The sequence below is a fragment of the Emys orbicularis genome, chromosome 1 (genome assembly GCF_028017835.1).
Source record: "Emys orbicularis isolate rEmyOrb1 chromosome 1, rEmyOrb1.hap1, whole genome shotgun sequence".
In the NCBI taxonomy this organism is placed as follows: domain Eukaryota; kingdom Metazoa; phylum Chordata; order Testudines; family Emydidae; genus Emys; species Emys orbicularis.
This window is the reverse complement of record NC_088683.1, coordinates 247,536,964-247,554,007: the sequence shown is the minus strand read 5'-3', so window position 1 is coordinate 247,554,007 and position 17,044 is coordinate 247,536,964. Positions and strand designations below refer to the sequence as shown.

The window sequence follows — 17,044 nt, the reverse complement described above, 5'->3', positions numbered from 1 at the left end:
ATGGGCAGAATGTGTTTTTGTGCTTCTAGATCAGTGGTGGGCAACCTGCGGCCCACATGCAGCCCATCAGGGTAATCTGATTGCGGGCCACGAGACATTTTGCTGACGTTGGCCATTCACAGGCACAGCCCCCCCACAGCTCCCAGTGGCCGCGCTTCGTGGTTCCAGCACGGCCCTGCAACCCGCCGCTTCCCACACAACTCCCATTGGCCGGGAATGGCGAACTGCGGCCACGGGAGCTGCGGGGGGGGGGGGGCCATGCCTGTGAATGGTCATGTGGCCTGTGGGCCGCAGGTTGCCCACCACTGCTCTAGATCAATCAGAGGTTGCACTTTCAAGAATAATAAAGAATGGCTCAAACGGAAACAAAATTTTTCCCACTGAAAAACCTTATACTATGGTAATCCCAGTGCCTAAAATAATCCACAGAACATTCAGTACTTATTTCTTTTATTGACATAAGGGGAAACTTTTCCATGGCTGAGCACCTTTTCTGCCCCCTGGGGAACAGTTGTGTCATCAAGAATGACTTAGCATGTTCAGTCTAGTCTTTAAACTCTCAATTCCAAATATATGAAGAGAAATATAAACATAGTTTCCAACTAAGAGACTGGTAGTGTACATATTTGAACTGTACACTTTATAAAGAGCTTCTCTTTTCCATCTTTGTTTACTAAGCAACCATGGCAGGGGTAACAAAAGCTACTGTGACTTTGTTGGCTTTTATATTTATATATATTAAAGTATATGTGCTTGTGGCCCTTTTGTTCCTGGACTGTGTAGTATATCGTCAGATCTTACCACACTTTGATGTGTTACTAAGTAAATAAATGTGTTACTAATACTAGCGAGACAAAGTGGGTGAGGTAATATCTTTTATTGGACCTGCTTATGTTGGTGAGAGAGACAAACTTTCGAGCCACATAGAGCTCTTCTTCCTCTGTGCGGCTCAAAAGCTTGTCTCTCTCACCAACGGAAGTTGGTCCAATAAAAGATAATACCTCACCCACCTTTAGGGACGGCGAGTTATATGGGTCCATGGTGCCCGGGCTCCAGCAAATTCAGGGCCCGGGGGGCCCAGCTCCACGAATGTTTGGGGCCGGGTCTCCCCCTTGGTTCCGCCTGCCACCCCCATATGGCTCCCCTGGACCGTCCCCTGGTCCCGCCTGCCACCCCAGTGCGCCTCCCCCAGAGCGTCCCTTGGCCTTGCCTGACACCCCCGTGTGCCTTCCCCGAACGTCCCTGCCTGCCCTGGGCAGCAGGTGGCTGCCCCCTTCAGCTCTGCGCTCCCTCCCATCTGCTGCTGGCTACAAGGGAGCAGCGCCAGGGGCTGGCTGAGGCGGCTGCTGTGCCTGTGGAGGGAGAAGGGGAGGAGGCGCATGGCAGCCCCCTGGGCAGGCGACTCCAAGGGGGGGGGGGGGGCTTATCCTGGCTGGACCGCCTGAGCAGCAGCCTGGGGGGGCTTGGGTGAGTGTCATGCTGGGAGGCGGTCTCACCCACCTTGTCTCTCTAATATGCTGAGACCAACATGGCTACAACTGCACTGACACTAATACAATCAGCGACGATGACTTGTGTCGGGAGCGTAGAAGGACGGGTGGGAAGCAAATTCAGTTTAATCTGGAACCCCCATAAAAGAAAGTTCTTCCTAGTTCTGGTGTTAAATTCCCTGGTGCTTTTCGAACCGTCTAACCAAGAACTATTTGTCTTCCCGGCGATACGCGAGCAACGAAACAGCTAAAACGCAGTGCACTGCGTCCTGTAAATGACCAGCGCTTGTTGGAAGTCAGCTTGAGCAAGCAAAATCCATCAGGGCACCCGGCTAGCCATGTAAACACGCCCCCAGGATTACACACGGTCCCACTGCACGGAGAGAGGGTTACACATAGGCACTGTGTTACCCTGCCACCCGGGCAAGGGGCTGGTCGGTGCTGGGGGCGTGGCGCTAGCCCGGGGCCTGCGCTTGCATCAGCACCCCTCCCCTTGGCCCCGCCTTAGCAACCCAGCTGTCTCCAGCGTCAACACTGGGGCGGCCGCGCCTTAGAACCCGCCGCGTTCGTCACAATGGGATGGAAGCGGCGGCGGAGTGGCCGGAGCCAGGTGAGGGGAGCCAGCGGGGGGCCGGCAGGGGGCGCCGCTGTGGCCGGGATGGAATGTCACGTTTCCACGTGGCGAGCGGAGCTACCGCGCCAGCCAGCCCTGAGGGGTTAAATCCACATCTCCTTCCCGCCACCCACCCTGCAGCTGGAGCCCTCTCCCTGACCCCAGCACAGGGGTGCAGCTCCCAGGGGCCCCAGCGAGTTAAATGTTCATTGTCATTATTTTCCCCACGAATACCCCTAAAGCCCCAGGCCCCTGAGCACCATTGCTGGGCAACCCTTAAAACACCCAGGTTCCTGTAGAAGGAGAGAGGTGAGGATAGGATAGTGTAGCCACAGTCATGCCTGGTTTGCAATGGGAGCTGTGGTGGTGGATGCTCAGAAAATCAAGCTATGGAACAATAACCCCCCCCCCATGTGTTTTCCTTCCCTCCTGCATTATCATTTGCTGTATTTCATGATCCATCTGTTACTTCAGTTTTGTGGCTTTTACTCTTCTGCATGGCTCTTGACTTCTAAAAATGTCCTAAGTAACTTGCTGTTCTCCCCAAGGCATGGGTAGGTGTCAGATCTTTGACAACCCTTTCTGTGTTCTCCCTCTCCTCATAATCCTCCAACCCCTTCCAGATCTCATCCTCCCCCCCAACTCCTTCCTTCACATGAAACAGCCTTCTACCTTAGCCCTCTGAATACATGTTCCATGCCAAGGTTTCACACTTTTGCTGGGCTCTCATCAGTTCTATTCCAATCTTGAAATCCACCAGGCTGTGTTCTTGTATTTATAAAATAGTCTAGTTTTCCCAGCACAGATTAAAAACTCAAGATGCACAGTAAGTGAGGGTGCAGGAGACCTTTCTTTATTGGGCAGAGTGAAAGGATAAAGGTGAACTTTAACTGAATTTATAAAAATCTGTTTTGGTTCAGAATTTGGGCTCAAGGTTAGCTGGTTGCCTTTCCTTAGATTTTAGGTTAATTTGATATTTATATTGACGCCATTTCATGTTCTTGTCAAAATTTCTTACTGTAGGAAACTTTTTTTTCCCTCTTAAAATGCATTTCACATACAGATGCTGTTCAGCTGGGGTGAGCAGGAGTGGCATTTATATTTTAAAATGAAGGAAAATCTATAGTCAAACTCTGGGCAGCTGCAAAAATGAGATGGCTTCTGGGATCCACAACTTAAATGCAGAAGACTGTTCAAAATATTGCTCAGTTTAGTTGGTAATGTGAAGCTGCTATGATAATGAACCTTTTAGTTTGTCTATTTCTGCTTAGAAATCACAAAAAGCTGCTCCCTGCAGACACATCTCCTTTGGTTGCCCAATAAAAGGTATTCTCTTTGGATGTTATATGGACAGTTAAACCCTGCTAATAATGAGTAATTTTATTAAGCTAAAATAAAATTATTCTGTACATATAGTACATATGTTATAGACATAACATATATTATCAGGTTGCAAAGAGGACTCCTTGCTTTTTTTCTTACCAGGGCCCCTAAGAGCCAGGGTGGATTTGATTTAAACCATTAGTCAGGAAGACGCGATTTAATCATGGATTTCTACATAAAAGTGCATTCTTGTTGGTTATTATAACCTTAATACGTATTCTTCACAACTCAGAGATAGATGTAGGTTTCATTTTTAGAAGGTACACACTATAAATTTTTAAAGTGATTTATTTTGAAAACTTTTCAGATTAGTTTTACAACTATATCAGAAAATGAATGATTGATTGGTTATTTCATTTACCAAAGATAATTGAAGCAGATATTTATGAAGTCATTGGGAGGTGAAGTATCTCCAGTTCAACAGGTTAATCATTAATATTTGGAGGATTTTCTTGCCATGCTGTATTAGGAGGAGAACATCACCAGACAGACATTTAAATTGTTTTATTTAACTAAAACAATGATATGTATTCTGGATTTTTTTCTTCAACAGCAAACATATAATATTTTAACAAAACAAGCATATAAATGTTTGAATTTAGTTAAACATTCAAGTTTTTTAAAAAAAGGTTTGTTTTTGTTAAAATTGTTTTTAACTAAAATATTTAAATGAAATATTTAAAAAAACAACAAAAATTAAATCGACTATGTCAGCCAAGTCAACACGAGAAACTTAAAATATTGGCTTCTGCAGCTAATTCAGTTGTCTTCACATTCATTTTCCTGTTTGTTCATAATCTGGAAAAGAAAAACAAGCTTTCCTGCTTTTTCAGCTTCCAAACAATTTCTCAATTTGGAATGAATTAGTCCAAAGAAAGAAAATATTCTTTCTACACTGGCAGAAGAAGCTACTGCTGTTAAAAGTGAGATTATCACTTCAACAGTCTCTGAATCCAAGTGCTTAAGTGACTTCCACCAATTCACCAATGTGACTTTCTTTAAAACATCATCAGCAAACATTTCTTGAATGGTTCACCCTTAGCACTGAAGTTTATTATAGTTAGCATTATGGAGGGATGACTGCTGGATGTACATGTCATAGTCAACTCCTCCTCTTCAGCAGTTAAGGTTTGACCCTGGTACCGAGTATTGAGAATATTTGCAGGAAAATGAGATGAAGATAGTGCTTGTCCCATTTGTTTTTTTAATGCTTGTAATTTAACTGTCATTTCACATTTCTTTTTTTAAGATCTCACTTAGTTCCTTCCAAATTTCAACAGCGTCAGCAGTAAAACAGCTGTTTCCCTGCATTTTGTTCAAGGGTACAGAAAGAGGCTTCAGGGCACTCAGCATGTGTTCAATATTTCTCGTGAGTCCAATGTTGAGAACTTTGGCTGTGACAGTGCCATCTATTTTTTCACGATTTTGTTCACAAACTGTCATCAGATTAGGCCAGTTCTTGATACAGTGCTCAAAACAGTCCACTACTGAGTTCCATTGCACGTCTTGTGGGAGAGTTAGCCTGGTTCCTCCTACTTTTTTCAGAGCAGCTGCTGCAAAGTGGTTGTTATGGAAGTATTTTGCAATTTCAACAACATTAGCCTTTATTTCTGGAACACTGAAGTCTTTGGTTAGGAGGTGCATCAAATGAGCACTGCAACCGTATGTTATTAGCTTGGAACTCTCTTCACTCTCTTCTAAATAATTTCTTCTCATCCTGGATACATTTGTAGCATTGTCTGACATTTGAATTTTTTTTCACAGTTTGTTATAGCTTTTACTGCTACTTCTTGTAAGTATTCTGTGTGTGTGCATTTCCTGTTGTATCAATTGTTTCTGTAAGGAAGACATTCCCTTCTTCTGTTGTCACACAAGCACATACAACAGGATCATTGTGGACATTGCTCCACCCATCAAGACTCAGGTTAACAATTTTACCCGCTAAACCTTTTGCACACGGCTCAATTTCTCTTTCATACACTTTATCCAGCAATTTGCCTGCGACATCTGCTCTGTTGGGTGGACTGTATCCTGGTCTTAATGACTGAACCATGTTAATGAAGTGTGGGTTCTCAATCATACGGAAAGGAGAATTTTTTGCATAAACAAACCAGGCAATTTGTTCATCAATTACCTCTTTTTGTAATCTGCTGGTTCTTATCACAAATTTATCTATGGTTGTTTCTGGATGATGGACTGTGGCTATGTGACATACATGATGTGACTGAAACACTATCATTGGCAGATAACTCTGAAACTATAGAAATGATGGTGATCTTGAAGGTGGATAGTCTTCAGAATCCTGTATGTGGAGGATGGATTCTCCTAAACAAAAGAAGTCAATGCAGTTATTTAATTATTATTACCATACTGCTCAGTTAGTATCACTCATTGTATTCACTGACACTCAGTACTACTTTAAAGGTGAAATTGTAAAGGGAAGATTTGCCTATTTCAGATATTTTTTTGTATCACAAATGCATCTAAAATGATAGTACCATAGAGTAACAACTATATTTTTTGCTCAAACATGAGAATTAAAGAATAGTCCAGAAGGAAGACAGGTAGTCCTTAAGAAAGAAGTATGAAATAAAAAAGTTTACTCACCTGAAGATCCTGCCTGTTCCGACGTGTTCCTTTCATCATCTTCAGTGCAGCTTCCTCCTGAGAAGGAACACTTCTCATGATGTTGTTTCATTCGGGCAACCAGGCCTTGCATTTCTTTGTTGCACTGTTTGCATTTTGCACACATGCCTGTCTTACTCACAGGTAGAGGAACTTCATGAAAATATTCCCAAACTGGATCTCTTTTACGGCCTGCTGCCATTATAGGTTTTCCCTTCTAGTGAGAGAATGGTATGGTAGATTTCAAATCAATGAAGGTTACACTCAGAAAGACCTCAAGACTTCTGGAATATACTGCTCAAACAGTTTCACTTTTGTTTCTACTGCTGTCCCTCCCTTCTCACATTTATCTCCAGACTTCTTCTCCTTGTCCAGATCTATTCTGCCCCCAACAATCTTCTCTTCATTGAACTTTTTGAAATTTTGCACTTGGAGAGAGAGGTAAGGGATTGACTCTGTGTACACAAATTTGCAGAGGGACAATAGGGTTGAGGTCTGTTATTTCTTTCCTCTATATTTATTTATTTTTATTTAAAAACATTTTTGTTGTTAACAAGCGTTATCTCTGGAGACACAAATCCACAGTTTGAGAACTGCAAAACTAAGCATCTCTGATGGTATCTTCTAGACTGAGCACTGAGTCCCATTGGATAGATAGAAAGATTAACCTAAAAAATCTATGCAGAAGCTTCTGGAACCCCATAAGATTGGGTCCCTAATCAGGGCCGGCGCAACCCATTAGGCGACCTAGACGGTCGCCTAGGGCACTACAATTTGGGGGGCGGCGACTGCGGCGGTATTTCGGCGGCGGGACCTTCCGCTGCTTCTGTGGGGGGCGGCATTTCGGGGCGGGAAATGCCGCCCCCCACAGAAGCAGCGGAAGGTCCCGCCGCCGAAATACCGCCGCAGTCGCCGCCTAGGGCGGCAGAAAAGCTGGCGGCGCTCCTGTCCCTAATCCACGAACTATTGGAACTCATTTACAAAACTTTTCTTAAACATTACATGAATATATTCTCATACTATAGAATTAGAATTTATAATCCCTATTCCATGATGAGATATCTTTGAGCTATAATGTGTCTTAATTAAAACTATCTTTAGATAGGTTTTTTCCCGTCAAAAAGCATTTTATCAAAAAAGCCAATTTTAAATTAAAAAAATCCGTTTTTTTATTATTATTTTTTTTAAATCATTGATTTTTATCCACCCTGCTAAGAACTAAGGTTGCATTTGCATTTAGTGTTGTTAGTGTCTTCCTAGATTATAATAGTTGATAGATTAATATACAAGAGATAAAAATAACACTATTGATTTGGCAAAGAGGGAGGAATAGTCATTCTTTTGTTACAGATTAATTATATGGTAATTTATCCTGTCTCTGCAGTAATGTCCATGGTAAACTCCCTGCTGACAACAGTTAGGGAGGTGGCCTACTAGTGATACATAAATATCTCTTGTTCATTCATTTTATTTAAAAAAAAATCAAATTAAAGTTAAAAATCTTGAAGCCTCAAAATTGCACACTCAGCCAGTAGGTGCGGTCCTGTTACTTTCACGTGTCTCACCTGCTACCTTTTTGTTCTACACCCACCTGTTGTGTCTTTTCCACATTTAGGCCCTGATACTGCAGTCTCACACATGCATAATGTTATCTAATGGGACTATTTGCATGATTAAAGTTATGCATGTGTTTCTAAGACTGGCCTTCTAAATGGTAAATTCTTTGTGGTACAAGCTATTTTTTTATTTTATACTTGTAATTGCCTAGAACAATAAGGTCTCAGTCGTGATCGGGCCTCTGAGTGGTACTATATTGAATAGTGTTTGTTTGGTTTTAATTCTTCAGGCTTTTAAGAGGCAAACAAAGAAGGATCCCAAATCAAGAAGTCCAGAATGACCGGAAATCTGTGTAAAAGAGTTGCCTGGAGTGACCGTGAGTATCTTAAGAAGTAGAAATATTTTGCATGTATTCTTGGATGATTTACAATAGAAAGCTTCTGATGTGCATGTTATGATTGCCTATTATTTGTCCCAGTATTTGGGGTGAAGTCTCTTGTGGGTTCGAAGGGTTGCTTTCTGGCAGACTGGATGTAGCTTTCCCAGTTCTTGGGTTTCAAAACAAAGAGCAATTTTTGGTGATAAATCCAATTTACTGAAGTGAATGTGCATAGAAGAGGGAGAGGGACATGATAGCTGGTAAACGCCTGGAATTGAAGGTGACTTTCCATAGTTAAGCACACTTTTCAGTAGAATGAGAAAAAGGTAGAGAGATAAATATAAAAAATGCCTTGCAAAAGGAATGGTGAGACAAGTGATGGCAGGAGGGAATAAACAATTTTTTGGTAAGTGTAAACATTCATGTTTTTTTCTCTTGATAGAGGTTACCTTTGATATGAAACACAAAAGAGAGCAAGAAAAGTCAGATTCCAACATTGCCCACAAGGGGAAGTCAAAAGAGAAGGAAAGGAGACCGAAACGCACTTTGTGGGACTTGGATGTACAGCCTCTCATCTCATCCTCTCAGTGGCTTCAGCGTCACGGACTCAAGAGAAACAAACTGTCCCTCTCTCAGATTTTATCACAAATTGGATTTCAGCACAGGGAAGGTAGGAGGGAAGCCAGTGGTAAAAGCTAAAAGTTGACTTGGAATAGTCCAGAGCTCCATGCTCCTTTTTAGCAGCACAGTATATGGTGTGGAGCCTTTAAAATTGTTTCTTTTTTTGGTGCTATCTTAGAAAAGAGAAAGGGAAGTCACATTCCGCATCTTCACCTTAGCTTGGGAACATATCCCACATGGCTGCTCATCTCTCAAGGAGGGAGAGAGAGAGACAGACTATTCTTTTTAATCTGTACCATCATGTTCCTCACTTTAATCTTGATCTCAGTCTAGCTACATTTGTGAAATAACTTTAGATACTGAATTTTCCAGAATCAGTACATGCAAAACCTTTTTCGTGGAGCCCGAAAATGTAACTGCCATAAGAACCCTGTCCTTCCTGGACTGAAAACACGAAGATCCTCCTGAGCTCCTTGCCGTAAATTATTATTGTGCTTCTAGTTGAACATTTTGCTAATTTTTAGACAGGTAATTCAATATCAGATTTAAACTCAGGCTGTTTTTCTTGCAAAGTCAAACTCTGCAATATCAAAGCCAAATTATAATTTGTAGTTGTGCAGCAGTTGGAGGAGAGAGTTTGTGAGAAATAATAATTATAAATCATTTACATAATAACGCTCTACAGAGCACAGTAAGGCATTCCCTGACATGAAGAATTTACAGTTTAAGAAGCAGTAGTTGTAATGTATTAATAATTGTTTTATGCTGTTTAATTTAAGAACGCAGCTGGCTTGGAGCCATGGGGAATTGAGAGTCTAGCACTGCACATCCAGCAATACTCTATTCTCCCCTGCCAGGAGCCTTGCTTTCATTACTAGAAGGCTAGAGGTTGCACACTCACTCCTCTCTGGATTAAGGAGGTATACGATGCTGAGAGGAGTGAATACTTCTTATAGCATGGTTTTACCAGCAAAAAGCCACTGGGTTAGCAGAGGAACATGCTGCATAGAATAGCTGCTCCGTGGCTGTTAAATATTCACATGCCCTATGTTTTCCGGTCAGTGGAGTCCCAGCTATGCAGAGCTACTGTCAAGAAACTTTTGTTGTCAAGGGAGCAGAGAACATGCTTTTCCTTCTTCAGGGTATGTCTGCGCTGCAACTGAAGATGTGATTTGCAGCTCGGGTAGGCATACCTGTGCTAGCTTTAATCTAGCTAGCATGATAAAAACAGCAGCATAAATGCAGTGGCACCAGCCTCACACAGGCTGTACAAGCCTCTCTAGGGACAAACTCGCATTGCTAGCACATGCTTGAAGTTCCTGCTGCCGCATCTTCACTGTTATTTTTAGTACACTAGTTAGATTAAAGCTAGCGCTTCAGTTATATTACCTGTACTGCAAATTGCATACCTTTCGTTGCAGTGTAGACATGCCTTCAGCTGCATCCACTTTTGCTCCTTTCCATATATGTCATGGGAGGGCATCATCCATCCATGATTTTTTTCTCTTTTGACTGACAAATACTTGCACTTGCTTTTAAGATGTAAATGGAAAATACAAAAGTTGAATTGCAGAAATCTAAAGTCACAAGCAGCTTGCTACCAGTAAGCAAGATGATAGATTTTTTTTATTCCCCATTAGATATAACTAGACATGGTTCTAGGAGATGAGAATAATTTCTACAACTCAACCTTTTTAAAGATTTCTACAACTCGGCCTTTTTAAAGATCACTAACATCACATAGATAGTACAAATCCTCCCTCTCAGCTGCATGAACCTAAATTCAGACAGTAACTTTTTTTAGGATCTGTCCTGCAACATGTATCAATCACTTAGTGGAAAAATTCCGCCTTTTATCCAAAGAACCTTACTGTCCCTTCTATAGAGGCGTTACTGAATTTGGTTTGTAGGTTGCTGTAAAAATGTTATTTGGCTTACCAAAAGAAAAGAGTTTAATGACAGTGCCATTTATCTTCTCTTCTGTTGCATATGATTTAGAAAAACAGTTCATAATGAAAATAGTCCCTATAACTGGCAACCATTTATAATCTTGAATGTAGATTATGTGTCCACCTTGGGGAAATTTGTGGCTTCTCGGTATGCAGACGGTCTGTTTCCTCAATACTTGAGAGCACAAGACGGCAGAGTATATAATGTAAGTGCGACTGACTTGTGGTTCAATAGAGTAATAACTTTCCCCCTATTTAAAAGATAATATCAGTGTAACAAAATGATGTGACTGAAGTATCTCCTCTTCTAAAGAAATGCTGACAGGAAACTGATGTATTTCCAAAATGGGAACTTTATCTTTTGATGATTTTATTTCTACTGCGCCAGATGATTAATGATCTAGAAGTTGGGTTTATTTTCTGAGGGCTAATGATACATTAGTCCGTATGAAGCTTGGAGTAAAGCTTTCAAGAGAAGGCTGAAATTTCTAAGTAACAGATTTACCCTATTATGAAAGTGAGAAGGCTTAAAAAGGAATAGGACTAAACTGAGTTTAATAGAGTGGTTACCAGTAAAACAAATGGAGGTACTCAAATGAAGAGATATAATGTACTGTCATAACCCATCATTTAGTGCCAACAGGACACAAAGGATTTAGTATAGTCTGTGAATAAAGCTTGATGGAACTCTGCCCAGACTTGTGCTCTAAGGAGCATGTTAGTAGTAGCTGCTATCTGTCCCATTATTTGAAAAGATGGATTCTGATTGAAGAGATCTGTGCATCAGCGAATAAGAAAAAAGCTAATGCATAAGAGTAAAGACTTTAAAAAACAAATAGCATATCATCTTCTGATATTCAGACTCCCTCCCCAGTTCCCAGGCATCCAGAACAGGCATCAGGTTTAAACCTGGGGAAAAATACAATTTCAGGGAGTCTTATTCCATCATCTTTTCTGCAACCAGTTCAGTTTCTAACATCTAATCCTGGGTTATCCCATCTGGCTGCTATTTGTTCCTGAGAAATGGTTTACAGAACTATTGATGCAAATCAGATAACATCAATAGATAGTGTAAGATAGGAACCAGACAAAGAAGGTTTGTAGAATGACACTCTAAGGGAGAGCTCAAAGTTTCTACTTCTGATGGAATTTTATTTGGAAAACTTCTAGTCTCCAAGCATGTATGTTCACTATTGGAGAACCTGTGGGAGATGGGGGAGTAGCATGCAAATGACCTTACATAAATTAGCATAGAGTTAATTTATAGTAAAAATCTTAAATGAATCAATCTGTAGCACAGAATCTCTATGGATAGAAATTCCATGCTTGAATAATGAGTAGAAATATACTACCGACCCTCTGACCAGGATGGTGATGGTGATTGTGAAATGCTCGGGGAATCTAGAGAGGCTACAAATACAGAAAACCCAGTAATAATGGGGGATTTCAACTATCCCCATATTGACCGGGTACATGTCACCTCAGGATGGGATGCAGAGTTAAAATTTTTAGACACCATTAAAGACTGCTTCTTGGAGCAGCTAGTCCTAGAACCCACAAGAGGAGAGGCAATTCTTGATTTAGTCCTAAGTGGTGCACAGGATCTGGTCCAATAAGTGAATCTAGCTGAACTGCTCGGTAATAGCGACCATAATGTAATTAAATGTAACATCCTTGTAGGAGGAAAAATACCAAAGAAACCCACCACATTAGCATGTAACTTCCAAAAGGGGAGCTACACAAAAATGAGGAAGCTAGTTAACTGGAAATTAAAAGGAACAGTCACAAAAGTGAAATGCCTGTAAGCCACATGGAAACTATTTAAAAACACCATAATAGATGCTCAAACTAAGTTTATACTCCAAATAAAATAACAGTAAGAGGACCAAAAAAAAAAAAAAAAAAAGCCACTGTGGCTAAACAGCAGAGTAAAAAGGGTGATTAGAAGCAAAAAGGCATTTTTCAAAAATTGGAAGTCAAATCCTAGGGTGGATTATAGAAAGGCACATAAACTCTGGCAAGCAAAGTGTAGAATTAGGCAGCCAAAATAGAATGTGAAAAGCTGCTAGGAAAAGACACAAAAAATAAGAGCAAAAATTTGTTTTACGTACATCAGAAGCAGGAAGCCTGCCAAAGAATCAGTGGGGACACTGGACAATTGAGATGCTAAAGGAGTATTCGAGGAAGGCAAGATCATTGCACAGAAGATGAATGAATTCTTTGCATTGGACTTCACTGCATAGGACGTGAGGGAGATTCCAAAACCTGAGCCATTCTTTTTCGGTGACAAATCTGAGGAAATGCCCCAGACTGAGGTGTCAATAGAGGAGGTTTTGGAACAAATTGATAAATTAAAGAGACATAAGCCACCAGGACCAGATGGTATTCACCCCGGAATTCTGAAGGACCTCAAATATGAAATTGCTGAACTCCTAACTGTGGTGTGTAACCTGTTGCTAAATCAGCTTCTGTACCAGATGACTGGAGGATAGCTAATGTGATGCCAGTTTTTAAAAGAAGGCTCTAGAGGTGATCCTGGCAATTACAGGCTGGTAGGCCTAACTTCAGTATCAGGCAGATTGGTTGAAAATATAGTAAAGAACAGAATTATCAGACACATAGAGGAACATGATTTTTTGGGGAAGTGTCAACATGGCTTTTGTAAAGGGAAATTATATCTTACCAATCTGTTGACCCTCAAAGAATTCTAATAAATATGTAGACAAGGCTGATCCAGTGGATATAGTGTACTTGGACTTTCAGAAAGCCTTTGACAAGGTCCCTCACCAAAGGCTCTTAAGCAAAGTAAGTAGTCATGGGCTAAGAGGGAAAAGGTCCTCTCATGGATCAGTATTTGGTTAAAAGATGGCAAATAAAGGGTAGGAATAAACGGTCGGCTTTAACAATAGAAAGAGGTAAAGAGTGGGGTCCACCAAAGATCTGTACTGGAACCAGTACTGTTCAACATATTCATAAATTATCTGGAAAAGGGGGTAAACAGTTATGTGGCAAAGTGTTGCAGATGATACAAAATTACTCAAGGTAGTTAAGTCCAAAGCTGACTGAGAGGAGTTACAAGGGGATCTCACAAAACTGGGTGACTGGGCAAGAAAATTGGAGATGAAATTCAATGTGGATTCAAAGTAATGCACATTGAAAAACATAATCCCAACTATACTTAAAAAATTATGAAGTCTAAATTAGCTGTTACCACTCAAGAAAGAGATCTTGGAGTCATTGTGGATAGTTCTCTCACAACATCTGCTCTTTATTTACCCCTTCACATAACACAGGAACCAGGGTAACCCAACTAAATTAATAGACAGCAGGTTTAAAACAAATAAAAGGAAGTACTTCTTCACAAGATGCACAGTCAACTTGTGGAACTTGTTGCCAAGGGATGTTATGAAGACCAAAAATGTAACTGGGTTCAAAAAAGAATTAGATAAGTTCATGGAGGATAGGTACATCAATGGCTATTAGCCAAGATGGTCAGAGATGCAGCCCCATGGTCTGTATATCCCTAAACCTCTGACTGCCAGAAGCTGGGATTTGATGACAGGGGATGGATCACTTGCTGATTGCCCTGTTCTGTTCATTCCCTCTGAAGCATCTGGCACTGACTGTTGTTGGAAAACAAGGTATTGGGCTAGATGGATCATTGGTCTGATACTGTGTGGCCATTCTTATGTACGTGAGTCAGGGTAATGCCTATAACTTTGCCTAGAACCCTGGGGTGAATGTCATAAGGTCCAGAGAAGGTCTTAGATATATTTCTCTTTTGTTTTATAATTATTTTTCTTTCCAGGGGTAGGCCTTGGCTTTGCTTAATTTACTGATGGGGCTGGGGCTTATGGGATGTTAGTTGTTTTTTAATTTGCACCAAATACCTAAATACAAATATTTAGGCCCAATAGATACTGAATGTTGGGCATCCTGAACAAAAATACAAAGTAACATTTTTAATTTCCTTTCAGCTGCTGCTTAAGGACAAGATTGAGATTACATTGCCCCAGGAAAGAACTGTACATCCCCTTATTCCCCTGCACAGCTTTTTAAGAGCAAGTCACAATCTTGCCCTAACTTAATAACTAGTTTCCAAGTGCCCCCAATATATCCATCCATCTGCTCTGCAGTCCTTTCCAACACCCAAAGCCCCCATTTCTTTTAAGTCGCTTACATTGCTCTGATCTTGTCACAAACAAGTCATGCAAACTAGCTGACACTGCCCTATGCTTGCTTAAATATTGTGGAATGCAGTTAGGATAAAGTGCAGTGGCTTTTTCATTATATGTGAGTGACTCAGAGGCATTTGTCAAGTATTTGCTGCTGAAATAGTGGAAGAAAAATGGGTTGTTTCCATTGCTACCTTGGCTGGCATATCTGGCACTACAAATCAGTCATTGTAGCTTTGCTGGACTTGGGACTGCTTTGAGTTATTTGTTTCGATCTTCATTTTCATTCTCTCTTGTATTTAAATAAAGCTGACAGCCAAAAAAGAGCTAATTCTTCATTTTGTGGACTGTCTAACTGGAGCTATAGAGCTGTACAAGCAGAGAATGGAATGGGTAACCAGTGAAAGTCGGCAGATATTTGGAGTGATTCTGGAATCGTGCATCACCATTGTTCTGGACTTTGGCACTGTGTGTAGAACTGAATTTGACCTGTGCCGTGATGCGCTTTCTATGGTCCTCTCACAGCAAGTGGCCCAGCTTGACAAGTTTAACCTCATTCGGTAAGGGAAATGGTGTTTATTTTCTACTTTTTGTTAATGAGATGAAGAGAAGTACTGTGGAGTATAGATCTGTATTCTGATGATATGCTTACTGCAGTAGCAATGGTCGTTATTATTATTTGTATTATGGTAGTGCCTAAAGGATCCCACCAAGTTCAGTGCCTCATTATGTTAGGCATCGTACATCTGTACTGTTCCTTTCTCCCAACGTGTATTGTTTCATGGTAGGAAGTATTGCTATCTGCATTTTACAGGTGGGCCACTACGCCACAGAGAAAGTGATTTGCCCAGTGTCACACACTAAATCACACAGTAGCAGAGCTGAGAAATGAAACCAGATGTCTTGAGTCCCAGTCCAGTGCCTTAACAAAACGACTGTATTCCTTTCCTAATATGAGTAAATTAATTCGTATTCAGTGACAAATAGGCCCAGGTTTTCAAATTCATGTGCATGTGCAAGCCTTTATTTATGCAAGCATATAGATGTTTGCACACACAAAACAGGATTTACATTCATGTCAGGATGGGAGTTTGTGTGCATGCAAGTCATGTGTACGCAAAGGTTTGTGAGCAATTTAATGCATACTGTTTTGAAAACTGGCTTCAGAAAGTCTACTAAAAATTAGATTGTGACTCCTAAAGTCATTTTGCCCCTGATTTATGCCATAGTTTTGATTCTAGTGCCCTGAAGTGCTTAATTCCCCATCTCCCAATACACTTGAGGTTTGAAGATCAGAAGTGAGCTTACGTGGCCTTTGAAAAACACACACACACTTTTTTTTAAAGATGATCTGCAAAGTTATATCAAAATTGAGGCACAGTAAAGTTAAGTATTTGCTGAATTTATCAGGCAGTGGAGGGGGATTTAGGACAAAAATACATTTTATCTTTTAAAAATATTTCTGTGACCGTACAGTACTACTCTCCCAGGTTTGCTAGAAGTTCTCCGAATCATGCTTTCTGGAATGTCACAGAGACTAGAACCACCTGTTTTTTGTTTTTGTTTTTGTTTTTCTTCTTCTTTTTTTGTATACATGCACATGCGCACATGCTTTGCACTTCTGTAGTGCCTTCAACGCAAAAATTTCAAAGCACTTTTAAAATACTGATGAACTCCACATCCCAACTTTCTGGTTTGGTAGGTAGGTAAGTATTAATCCCATTTTACAGATGACACAGTGGCTAAAAATCACTCATTAGTCACAAAGGTGACACAGCAAGTCAGGGGTAAAGGGAGAAATAAAACCTAGGTTTTATGACACTCAGTCATGTGCTTTAAGTACTGGACCATGCTGTCTCCCCAGTTTTTAGAGAACATGGTCATTTGTTTTAGCTTGGCAACACTGTTAAAACTGATTATTTATTTCTTACTCTTGGAATATTTCTGTTCCCTCCCCACCACATCCCACCAGCCTGTATAGTCAGATAGGTCTTTTATATTGTTTCTTGCATGTTTAAGGGGAAATATGCTCTAGAAATTGTTCTTAAAGCAGCTATATTTCTTTAGTCATCTTAATTCTGTCTTGGAAACAACTGCCTTAGAAACTAATTTTCAAACGTGTGGTGCCGTATGAGGGTTTTATTTTGCCTCTTTATCTTATTACTAGTTTGGTTTTAGAAATGTGTATTTTAACTACTGTCCTATTAATGGAATACTACAACCTCAAGAGTTGGTGGTTTATTATTATTAAA

General features: G+C 40.7%; 1 protein-coding gene across 1 annotated transcript in view; it reads left to right on the top strand.

The window, feature by feature from the left end:
• The first annotated feature begins 8,004 nt into the window (after positions 1-8,004).
• VWA3B (von Willebrand factor A domain containing 3B) overlaps positions 8,005-17,044 on the top strand; it is a 141,777-nt gene continuing 132,737 nt past the window's right edge. Inside the window, exons 1-4 of the mRNA XM_065423482.1 lie at positions 8,005-8,044; positions 8,490-8,717; positions 10,729-10,823; positions 15,102-15,352. Of these exons, the coding sequence (XP_065279554.1) occupies positions 8,005-8,044; positions 8,490-8,717; positions 10,729-10,823; positions 15,102-15,352 (614 nt within the window). The remainder of the gene's footprint in view (positions 8,045-8,489; positions 8,718-10,728; positions 10,824-15,101; positions 15,353-17,044) is intronic.